Here is a 12,403-nt window from a genome sequence, read left to right on the forward strand (position 1 = left end):
ACTATGAGATCAAAGTGAACAATATCTCATAAAAATATAAATCTTAGGTTGTTCTGAAATATCAAATGAATTTATACCAAAATCCTGAAATTACACGGACTCAACCCATGACACAAGTAAATGAGCTGGGCAACTGGTTAATCTAGCAAACCTGACTCAAATGTTGCCCCTGTCTAGGGCAACCACAGATTTCCGGCAATAGAACCGGCAACAGTGAACGTTTGGGCTTCTAGGGCTGTAAGTGAAGGTCTATAACCAGGCCTCTTGACCCAGCCTGATGTTGAGGCTACGGTCCCTGAATTCAGGCATTCCCGTAGTGAAGTGTTTTTTAAGGCAAAAATGCCAGACTAAGCCACCGAAGGACCATCCTTAAGGATGATATAATCATCAAGGATTGCATTGCAACTGCCCGAGAATATTGCCTCCATTGTCTCCCAAGAAATTTTCATTTTTGACTTGACAGGAACCTGCAGGTCTTATGCAGCTCTGATTTTACAGTCGTGAATGGAAATGCTTGTGCTTTGATACGGGCTTAAACGAACCAGTGCAGTGCTGAAGTTGTCATGAACAGATAAAGATTCCCTTTTTGTTATAAAAGACACCAATATGACTTGTCTAGTAAATTCTTACTCTCCAATGGAAAATGGCAGAGTCCACAATACTTTTGACAGGAGTTGAGAGGTCTGAAGAACAAAGGTTACTGACAAATATCCTAAGAATAATTTCTTTCATTAATCCACATTATATATAAAGAATAATTGTCATGATATCTTTCTTACAAAGGCAACCATGCTACGCCCCAAGATCCCTCTGAAACCAAAAATCTCCATAACCCACACAAAAAATAATCATACTAAATATTCCCTGATATTGGTACACTATACCTGACTTGGGAGAGGGGAAAGGAAAATTTTTGTAGGCTACACCAAAATAATCAATACAAAAAAAAAAAAAAAACTATATATTGGCCATCTGATTAACATGGCAAGACATATCCATAGATTATGCAATGGACTACCCTCCCTGGTCACAGCCAGGAGAGAGATCGGACTCCTGGAAACAACCAATCTGGGAGAACTTCGACCAATACAGTGACTAAACATGTGAAGACCCAAAAAATGATGGAAAAGATGGGAAGAGAAAAGAACACGATGAGGAAGAAGAATAAGAAAATATGCAAATGGATGGAATACAAGGAAAAATGCAAATTGGTTGCGACGGGCATCTTCTGCCAAAGAATAGCCAGATTCACCAGACTAACCAAAATCATAACGTGACAAAGAGGCAAACTCTGAGTTCCCTTAATCCTATATTCTGCTTATGATTGAGAACTTATACGCACAAGGCTCCATGCACTTGAACCTCAACCATTTGAGGTTCAATCACCTTCAAAACCATGCGAACTGATAAATGCTTTGAATGGACCAGAAACAACTCTTGGTTTCAATAAACCATTTCTAAATGAATGGAATAATCAATGAACGCATAGGGCAAACCAAAAATTCATTTCAAAACTGAACTCATGATGGAGCAGCAGCAGCAGATGCCTTCTCCATTTTCTCCTTTTCAATCTCTGCTCTCCTCTGTTCAGCATGCTGAGCAACACCATGTGCAAGAGCTTGATAATGGAAATTCAGTGTCTGTGTAAGGTTCTGGAACCTCATAGGATCTGATGCTTGCAAACCTATATTCAAAATTACGGAAGGGAAGAAAAAGGTCATCATTTCAGACATTGCCATGGAAAATTAACAAAAGTAGAAGATGCATATAAACAAACTTGCTGAATAAACATTTACCTTTGACAGTATCAACAAAGAACACAAAAGGGTCTACTTCATCAATTGGTGACTGAAACTCTTCATCATCACTGAAGTCATCATCAGAGTCATCATCATCGTCATCATTTGCACGGAAAGCCTTAGCCTATAGAAAACAAAGTTGGAGTAAAATTAAAGATTGGAAAGTCCAGGAATCCATTCCTGAAAGGATATATATTATAATAGGATTATTCACATGAATATGTCATAAAATACAAGATCACAAAAGGTCGCAGCACTAATAGTAATTTTGAAATTTCTCTGTTCTACCCCTCATCACCAAACAAGTCATTAGTACCAACATTCAAATTCAGAAGACAAGTGCAATTTACAAAAACAGACTAAAGAAATGCCCGAGCATTTCAAGTGAAAGTTTTTTGGGGGCACAGGGAGTGTACGTCACCAACACACCAAGTGAATCCAACCAGCTTCAACAAATAACTGTCTTAATGCCTTTGCTATTGCACCTGGCAAGTACTCAAGCACTATCCTTATTCCTTCATATTGTAAAGCTCCTATTTAATTGCTTATCTAATTTTTTTAATGATAAGAACAAATGTGCAAAGACCGTTGATAAAAAACAAACCGGTTTCATTTTCATTTTTTTGTATCAAGATTTACCATGAAAGACTGGCATTATCCACTTGAGTTCTAACACTTAGCTTTGTGAATTTCCAGGCACAAAAATCAAAACAGATCAATAGGATGTTATTTAGAATGCCTTCATCCTGCCCAAACAGTAGCTAGACATTCCCCCATGGGCAATATGATCAGTTCTCAGGACTTTATATTATTTACCAACCAAAGAGGGAGCTCTCCCTTTTTTGCCAAATTGTGAAATTTATGATAGAAGCAAAGTACCAAATAATAACTTAAATGATCAAAGTAATGCATACCTGGGCAGCTAATTTTTGAAGCCTGATGCTATCAGCTTCATCCCCATCCTCTGCATCGGCTCCCATTTCCTTGTCATAACCATCAGCATCATCATCATCATCATCTGTTTGGAAACCATCCATATCATCATCATCATCTTCAGCCTCTTCCTCCTTTGCAGCTTCTGCTTACACAAATAATGCATGGAAAATCCAGGTATTACGGTAAAAAATCGAAGGATGAAACCTCCAAAAGACAGCAAGGCAAAGGAAAAAGAACAAGAAATGGTTGCAAATTCAGACACACAACAGGTATGCATACTTGCATGCACACACACACACACCTACACAGAGAGAGATTAAGGGAGAGACAGAAACCTGCAACTTGATCCATGTATGCAACTAAGAGATCAAGGGTGGCTCTGAACACACGCCCAAGAGCCTCTCCAACTAACTGTTCACCAGGAAGTGCAAGTAGTGACGTAAGGCCCAAGCAGCATACTTTCTTATCATGTTCCCTGTAGAAACCAGATAACTTATAAAGTCACAGCCAAACAATACCCAAGGAGAAAAATTCATTATAAAAGTAATGATATTACACTTAAGGTATAAAAGTAATGATATTACACTTAAGGCTTATGGAGTGAGAATGAAAATGATCAAAGCAAATACAAAACTACCTACCGCTTAAAATTAGCCTGTAGACCACTCTTTCTAACTTGTTGCAACAACTGGAACCAAAGATTGAACACTTCCGTTGTAACACAAAACTTATTCAATATGCCGAGTGTCAAAGCTGCATTGTAATAGACCGCATTGGCAATCTGGTTAAAGAAGACCAGTGTTGTGTTAGAAATCACAGGGCAAAGCTATTTCCAGAAATAAAAAGTATTTCTGGAAGAAAACTAAAGCAATTTGCAAAACAATAGTAGTGTTTCAATTATCATTCGAAACAGCATAAGCTGTTGCTTTTAATAGCTACTTCACACCATATATTAAACATATAAGGACAAATCTCGATTCTAACAGGAACATCCCAAGATAACATAGACTGTTAACTTCAATCTTGTAACAGGAACCAACAAAGAAAATTTGAGACACATAAAAACATACCAAATTAACTTAAATTGGCAATAAATGAATCTTCAACTAGTGCGGTCCATAACCTAGGGTGGGTGCATAATTGAGGAACATTGAATGTGTAATATTCACAAGACAAAAGCATATAAAACATGACACCATCTTGCCTACAAATACAGCTAGGTCCTGACACCTTACCACTTGTACAAGAAGACATTTCAGCCGTGATTTCTCCGTCCGACGCAATCGATCAAGAGTGATTCTCAGATATGGCTCAACCCAATGATCCACCTGCCCTCTACAATTTTGAAACACTACTTCTATCAGCTTTGGTGCCGCCTCAATATCATTGTCCTCTAAATTTTTATCTGCCATAATCTGCCAAAGAAAAAGCAGATAACATAGGCCTTATTAACCAAAGGAACTGACATATAATGAATAGAAAAATTGGAAGAAGATCAAAACTGAAGAATGTATAGTTGATTTTCATTTTCCCGACAGTTGTCCATCTACAACCAACTTTTATCACTACATAGGAACTCACAGATGAAATCATATTCCAAAGACTTTGCTGGTAGTCTGGTTCCTTGCAAGTAAGAAAATGCGCTGTTCCCCTGGATATATAGTTGTCCAAGGGAACCAAAATGTCTGCATCAAAACAGCTAATATTTAGAAACAACGAAAAAACTCAGATGAATTCCAAAATAAATAATGATAAATTGAATTAGGTGGACAAAAAAAGAGTGAAACTTCCCACTTTCCGTTGTTAAAGATGTAACATACTATTTATATGGAAATACTAGAACCAACAGAAGTGAACTGTTGGCATTCTATCATAAACAAATCTCAACATCCAGATTGCAGTGATGATCTGATCCCAAATTAGGGATGTTAGTCTTCAAAACTTTTCCAATTACCAAAATTTGAACGGATGAGGATTTTGTGCAAACATGTTAAATCTAGGATTTGTAAGAACAAAACACACTTCAACAAGTTGACAAACAAAACTAATTCTACCAACAAATTAGGCACAAATATTGGCAATTTATTTGGAAAAGTAGATCATAGACACACATGCATAAAGCACAAGTTTCAGACCAGTAACTTAATGTTTTTCAAAGAGCAATAGTAACACTAAGTAGCTTATTATACTGTTGACCATGAACAGGATGCATTAGTCTTCCCAGTACAATTTGCAATTCTTATCCCAATTACAATTTCAGTTATTAACTTAAAGAAGAATAAAACATTGAACTGATGAGTAGCATTAAAGGGAAAGGCTGGTTAACAATTCTGAAAAATTCAGACATGGAAATTTAAGGGAACTAATAAAAGCAGAAAATGTAAATAAAATCATACTTGGAAAGAAGTCTATAGCCCAATCAGCTAACGCTTCAATCATCAAAGGCCAAAGGCTCCACATATCCAAGGATATAGTCGGGGAAAAGAAGGTCACATACGAAACAATCTCCAAGACTTCTTCAAAAACCTCTGCCGAAGAATCAAAATTTTGATGAAATGGACGCTATACAATGATATAGACCAAATAGCATTCCAATTTAGCGGGATTGAAATGCACTAGCCAATAAACTCTTCGATAATGTATTTTGTCAACTCACTTTTAGATTTCATTTGGCAAAAAATTTTAAACTCAAGTCCTTTTTGACAAGTTTAAATCATGCTGACATAATGGTTTGAAAGTGTCTTTACAACAAAGCATACCTTTTCTTGGAGCATGCCTGCTACAAATTCATCAAAAAGGTAACTGTTTATGATCAGTTCTTTTCTGGTTGTTTTAGCAAATGTTTCATGTGTTTATGAGCATATTCTATTCTACACAAACACCTGGACCTAACTACATTTGCCACTGTTACTGATAGTCTGATACAATTCTAAACCAAGATGCAATGGCTAACGCCATAAAGAAGCTCTTTGATCTACGTTTATAAAATTATAAAAAAAAAAAAAAAAATTGAATACAATTAAAGAGTTAGAAACATCTAGTAATAAAGTTAAGTATTACAAGTCAATAGTGATAGAACAAAAGCTTTCCTTTCTCTTTAATTGCTCAATATCAAAATCAATCACCTAATAAACAGTTGAAAATTTTAAGAAAAGCAGCACCTAAGCTATAGCAGCAGCTTGTCATTTCAATTTTCACATCTAAACTTTAGATTCTTTAATCAACTTATACTATATACGCAACCTGGTCAAATTTTAGGTGCTACTTCTCATTTCTGGTTGCCTCAAAGTACATATCACTATTAAGAAAATAAAACAACTAAAAAGCAACGAAAAAAAGGAGAAACACTGTGTCTACCTTGTCCATCAGTTGTCAACATTCTTCTCATGATTGGAAGCAAAGTTGGCTCAATCTGAACAAAAAGATGCGGAAGCCTGCTAACTGATTCAAGTATTGTGCTTATGGCACGCAAACAGCCAACTGCAGCCAGAGCACCAGGATCATCGGCTTCATCATCAGCCTCTGATGTGTTCATACACCTCCAAAATGCAGCTGCCTGAAAGCAGAGACATGGTGATAGTTTCAGGTATAAGACAGTTTGAAACTTAATACTTAAAAAAATTGCAGGAAACATGCATACCAAATTCTGACATAATCCAAGAGCATATGGCGCCATCTCCTCCCCAAACTTATCGACTATAGTCTCCAGAGTAAAAACAAGGTCCTCATTCTCAACCTCATTCATAAGTTTAAAAATCTCTGGGAGGAAAAGAAATTGCAATTTCTTGACTAATTCACTTGAATAATGAAAAGTAACTGTCTATTGTGTGAATGTTCAATAGAATCATGTACATGATCCCAAAGTTCGTAAAAGAAGAAAATAAAACAACAGCAGTGTTCCCAAGAGCCAAGTTAATTTGAGATAACAGCAGATAATCAGAAGCTGTTAATAAGACAAAACCAAGTTCCAAATACCACTTACCATCGAGTAGTTGAGGAAGAATTGGACGAATCTCATTTAAATCTGCATATAAAACAATTTCTTTTCTGTTAAGCAGTTAACACTCCAATTAAAGAAGAAATGAGGGGTGAATAGATGGAATATAAGTAGTAACCACTGATGGCAATCTAACTACAAAATTCAGATTTGGCCCCAAGCTTGCTCAATTTAAACCCAAATTGTACAAAATATAAAATAAAGTTCAAATAGGAAGTAGCAACTATATACCTGAGCAAGCTTCAACAAAAGATCTCAATGCAAAAACTGAATCAACACGAACAGGAAGTTCTGGATCACGCAAACCAGAAACAACACTAAGCAGTGCATGCCGGAAATTATTCTGGTCAGAAAAATTTATATGGGCATACTGTCCTGCTACCCAAGCTGCCTATTATCCAGACCATAAAAGTATAAAAGTGAGAACATTCTCACACATAGAAATGTATCTATATATATCTCACGAAATCATGAAAAAGAGTAATGAAGAAGGATTAAGATGTCCCCCAGATAAAAGAAATTAAAAACAAAACCTTGGCTCTAAGATGACCAACAGGACTGCGGAACTCTGGGAAAACATGTTGCATTAACATATGTTCCAATTCAGATTTATACGGCTCGGTTTGTTTCAGTTTATCACAAAGTGCTCCAACAGCAAGGAGAGCGCCATCCTTCTGTCGGTAAGGCTTATATTCTACAGGTGCTTCATCATATCTGGAACAAGAAAGAGGTATACCATGAATATACCGTAACAAAAATCAAGTCAACATCTAAGCATCCCTATATTCCCAGTCTGTTTTTATTAGGCTTACCTCTTGAAAATTTCCACAATGAATTGAATGAACTTTCGAAGATTCTCTTTTCCACGTTTCCTGACCAACTCACTGACAAAGTCCATTGAAGCAGTTCTTGGACTATATAAATCTTCAATTATATCTGCAGGACAACAATAGAATGTATGAACCAGTAAGCTCATTCCACGTTTCCAACAGGTACACCAGATTTCATAGCTTACCATAGCCCTTCCTTACATACTCATGTGGATCTTCTTCCCAAAGCTTTTGATCATTGTCATTGAAGCACATTAGAGGGAAGACTATCTCAAAAAGAAGAACATCAAGCTGTGGCTGCAACAAAGTATACATGCCATTTTTCGAGATGCTGCACATAATTAAATGTTTTCTGGTCAAAATTCATTATTAACATTTCTAAATTCAAATAAAATTTGCAATATGGAAACATAGGATGAGGATATGGCATCATTGAAAGATGCAATGTAATCAATAGCCTTGACAGAACTACAAAGACCAACACCAAATAATACTACAACAAAGTAAGAGTACAGGAGTACTGCATAAAAAATGCTCCAAAATATGTAAGGCAGAAAAGTAGAATTAAGCATGATGAGCTTTATTTGGTTATTTGGTAACTAAAGGAATAAAGTTATACATTATACAGAGCATTATTCTAATGAACACTGCTATGCAAAAATTTTATAGCTTTCATGTTAACACATTGCTGTTCAGCACTTTCTGGGTAATCATAAATCCATCAAGAAGCTCAGCCCATTGCTCTCTCTCTCTCTCTCTCTCTCTTTTTCTGAGAAAAGAAAAAAAGTAACAGGAAACACTGAAAAGAAAATATTTTAAAATAATCCTATTCTTTCAGTTAATGCAGGGCAACCTATAGCCTCAAAAAAATGGATGGTCCAGTTATCCTGAAATAATGGCTGGCTCTAACAAAAGAATAACCAAACATCTTACACTGACAAAAAAAATCAAAAGCAACAGTTATTGACATGATTTTTGCAGAAACACATTGCAAACCTGCTGCTTAGATATTGAAGAATAAGGTTGGTAACTCTGTCAGGGAGATAGCCACCAACATGAATAACACCCAATAAGTTTAAGTGGCATTCCAAAATTCTTCCCGCATAACTCTTCTGAAACATTTGGGCAAAAGCCTTGTTTTCTGGATTCCTAAGCTTTAAATCTCCAAACCTATAAAATAGCCACCAAAATCACAAATAAGCATAGTACCTTGAGGCCTATCACAAATTACTCCAAACATGTTCCAATTTTTAAAATTTACCGAGTGTATAGCCGATTTAAAATATGAACTGTCCATTTTTTCACCTTCCACCACCCCCATGATTTCCTGAGCTCAGGATCTACAGGTTGACCTTCCAGAGGTACAGGCCTTTCTAAAACATTTAAGAAAAGCATCATCCAAGCATTGAACACATTTGGATCAAGTAACTGCTTTGGAATCTCCAACTGAGAAGTAGAGACAAAGATGATAACCAAAAGATGGCATGTCAATCACACAAATCTCATAAAAACAGGTCACAGGAAAATAGTTGCAGTAGACAAGTAAACATTCTAGTACAAGTAGTTTTCCTCAAGATATTTGGCGCATGATTTTTTCTCAAGCTCAGACAATAATAACAATACACTATAATGGACTAGCTAGCAAGCTATTAATTAGATTGAGAAACTTTCTACATCTGGACTAACAAGAAAAGTAAGACAACGTTACTTTTTGCTGGTGATAAAGAACATACGGAGAGATCAAGAGTTCATAACAATAGCATTATATAAGATCATCAAATCCGCATAAAAAAAAAAAAAAAAAAAAACACTTCGTTTACAAACAATAATAGGTATAATTTCAAATAAGAACAAATGCCTTCAATAAATATGCCAAAAAGTTCATCTAGAAAGAAAATAAAAGAGAAAAACAGAAAATGGAAAATAAAAAAGAATATAAACAAACGGTAAAATAATGTCAGAAGCTCCCTTTATGACCAAATCAACAGATTAGGTGATAAAGGCAATGATGATGCACTACAAAACTAGCAATTAAAAACTTACATAGATTGATGACCAGAAAATTTTACAAATAAGCTTGATTAGATCCGCCACTCCCAATGCTGGTTTTTCAATCTGGACAAGTCTGTTGAATATATTGAGAAGATGTGGAAATGTCTCCTCAACAATGCGGTGAACTGGAGTTCTCTCCTCTTCTGACTTGAACCTAGAATGATAGAGAAATGATTTAATTAGTACTAACACAAGTATCCACCAAATTAAGAGAAACAATGAGTTGTTATTTGAATTAAAAACATCTCAACACTTCTCAAGGGACAATGCCACCTGCTAGCATGTATTGCCATCAAGCATTAAGATCGTGGAAAGATGCTAGTTGAATTAAACAAATACTTCCCACCACCGTTCAGTGACCAACTTACATCAAAATAAAGATTGCATTGATATAGAGATATCAATTCAAAACATAAATAACATAAAAAAAAAATGCAGCCAAAAATAGAAAAGAAGGTATATACTTACTCATATTTTCTAGCAAGAATCCGCAACACAAACAAGGCCCCATAAACCTGCTGATCTTGTAGATTATGCTTTACCCAGTCCAGAAGCCTTGGCCACTGCTCTGGATAATCAGCATGGATAACGGTCTTCAGACACTCACCCAATTGCACCCTGCAACAAAACCAATATGATGCATACAGCAACTTAACCACGTAATCTACGCACACTTCCAATGAAACAATAAATAATTCTAAACAAACAATCAAAAAATAAAAAAAAGGGACAACAAACAATTGCACCTCAACAAAGGAGGAACTTGAGCTACAAATACAAGAATATGATCGCGAACCATATCTTTATCACTTTGCGAAATTTTCTGTTGCTCATCTACATTTATTGAAAACAAACAAATATATGTACTCATATTAATATTTATGAACATAAATATCGCAAAAAAATTTTTAAAAAAAATGATTGAAAATTTGATACTTGGATCAAGAGAAGCCCAATTCTTAGCAATGAAGTTCTTGAAATGAATAGAAGCAACTTGACGAACCGCCATATCACAATTATTATCAACGATGATCTGTAACAGTCTTACCAGATGCTGAGGCGTATACTGAAACTGAAACCAAAACAAAGAATCATAATAAATTATTAACAATAAAAAATTAAAATTAAACAAAAAAACCTGATTAAGGCTTTGTTCCGCAGCTTTGCGTTCAGCAGGATTGGGACTAAGAGCAGCTTGAAGAACAACAGCGAGACTTGGAAGATCCATTATTTTTTGTTTAATCCGATGATGAAAATTTGGAAATTTAAAAATAAACCCTAGATGCTCAAATTCAGTTCAAAGAGATGAGATTCTAGGGTTTAGAAAAAGAGATGAAAATTGAAAAAATAAAAAATAAAAAGGAAAAAAAAGAAAAAAAGAGAGAGAGACAGATGTTTGCGGAGGGAGACAGCTAGAGAACATAAAGAGAAAGAGAAAGAGTATTTAACTTAGTAGGGTTTACGGTTGCTTAACTAAAAAACCCACTTTACTCAGTTTTTACACGCGCAGTCAACTCAAATTTCCTGTTTATCTTCGTTAAACACTATAAACGTTGTCGTTTTGTGTCTGAGTCGGAGTAGAAAGACAGCAGCCACACGTGCATGTCACCGAGCGTGCTTTTCACGTATAGGAAAATGATTTACATTTTATTTTATCAACAAGAATAAATAGTAATTAGTTTGTTGGAATAATAATTAGTTTTTCAATAATTAAAACATGAAGTTTAAATTTTTGGTAAATGTTTTGCTTTTAAATTGTTAAATATTCTTACCCTTTAAAACGAAGGGTTTTTTTTTTATTTTAACAAAGTTTAAGAAAAAATTAACTTTAAATGTTAAAAAATAAATAATTTTAAATTATAAAAAAAAATTTAATATGTAACAAATAAAAGATATAATTTTGAGATATTAAAAAAATACAAATAAATGTCATTAGGGATAAAAAAAATCCTATAAATACTTAAATTTAAATATTAAATTTATTAAATATTACTTTTAAAAATGATTGGAAGATCTAATTGAATCAGACCTGATACAAAAAAAAAAAATTATGATTTTTTATTCATTGAGTGCTTGAATCAACTTTAACTGTCAGAAGAAGAAAGACAAAGGCAAATGCTTTTTTTTCACTTTAGCTTTAGGCATTTGCTTTATTCATTTAAAGCCTTTTTCTTATTCTTGCCTTTTGTAAATAGGCGGTGGCTCGCTTTCAATCATTTACTCTTTTTAAAGGTGTTTTCTAAATATAGAAGGCACACTTTTGTTCCCTCCATTTTTATTGCTAGAAAGATTATATTAACTTTAAAAAAATAACATTTAATATTAGAAATGAGACAAGTTAAATCCAATGATTATGTTTTTGAATAAGTTAAATCCAATGATTATATTTTTGAATATCATTGTTATGACCTGTTAAAAATATAAAATATTTAAAAAAATTATCATATTAAATTTATATTAATATTTTTTATTTTTTAAAATTTATATTGTTTTTATTAAAATTTTAAATCATATTTTTTATCCTTTTTAAAATTATTATATCTAAAATTTAGATATAGAGACGTAAGAAATGTGCAAATAAATGAACAGGAAAAGTCCAACCTCCCCACATGGGTGGTGGAAAAGGCTTCAAAAGCGCAATAAATATTACAATGTTGTTTTTATAGGAACATAATATTTGTACTCACTTGCTCCACATGCTCATGGTTGCACCAAACGTAGTAATGCAATTGCCTGTGTCAATTATAATCATCCAAGCTTGACTTAATACGACATTGACAAATGCAAAT

General features: G+C 34.4%; 1 protein-coding gene across 4 annotated transcripts; it reads right to left on the minus strand.

Moving 5' to 3' along the window:
* Positions 1-697: 697 nt before the first annotated feature.
* On the minus strand, positions 698-11,028 carry LOC111307763 (importin beta-like SAD2). Of its 4 annotated transcripts, XM_022905945.2 has the most exons (22): positions 10,753-11,028; positions 10,551-10,686; positions 10,361-10,448; positions 10,083-10,232; positions 9,606-9,768; positions 8,824-9,008; positions 8,559-8,732; positions 7,748-7,893; positions 7,545-7,668; positions 7,266-7,446; positions 6,964-7,123; positions 6,718-6,759; positions 6,376-6,494; positions 6,093-6,291; positions 5,132-5,263; positions 4,317-4,420; positions 3,971-4,150; positions 3,377-3,516; positions 3,071-3,210; positions 2,714-2,877; positions 1,797-1,923; positions 698-1,684 (listed from the first exon to the last, which is right to left on the minus strand). In XM_022905945.2, exons 1-22 carry the CDS (start codon positions 10,840-10,842, stop codon positions 1,521-1,523), a joined length of 3,108 nt encoding a protein of 1,035 aa, XP_022761680.2. In that variant the 5' UTR covers positions 10,843-11,028; the 3' UTR covers positions 698-1,520. The 4 variants fall into 4 exon arrangements, with proteins under 4 accessions (XP_022761680.2, XP_022761679.2, XP_089607294.1 ...); XM_022905944.2 differs by having other exon boundaries at positions 10,551-11,028; XM_089751168.1 differs by lacking the exon at positions 5,132-5,263 and having other exon boundaries at positions 932-1,684.
* Positions 11,029-12,403: the final 1,375 nt, after the last annotated feature.

This window comes from Durio zibethinus, chromosome 22 (genome assembly GCF_047325235.1).
Source record: "Durio zibethinus cultivar Kanyao isolate XHJ-2024 chromosome 22, ASM4732523v1, whole genome shotgun sequence".
NCBI lineage: Eukaryota > Viridiplantae > Streptophyta > Magnoliopsida > Malvales > Malvaceae > Durio > Durio zibethinus.

Bases quoted from the DNA above. Each gene is read 5' to 3' on its own strand.
- LOC111307763 (XM_022905944.2), bottom strand. From the start codon at position 10,842: ATGGATCTTCCAAGTCTCGCTGTTGTTCTTCAAGCTGCTCTTAGTCCC. The intron at 3,517-3,970 runs GTAAGGTGTCAG...TTCTTTAACCAG, and splicing joins AATGTCTTCTTGTACAAGTG to ATTGCCAATGCGGTCTATTA. The intron at 2,878-3,070 runs GTTTCTGTCTCT...TTGTGTAAGCAG, and splicing joins ATACATGGATCAAGTTGCAG to AAGCTGCAAAGGAGGAAGAG.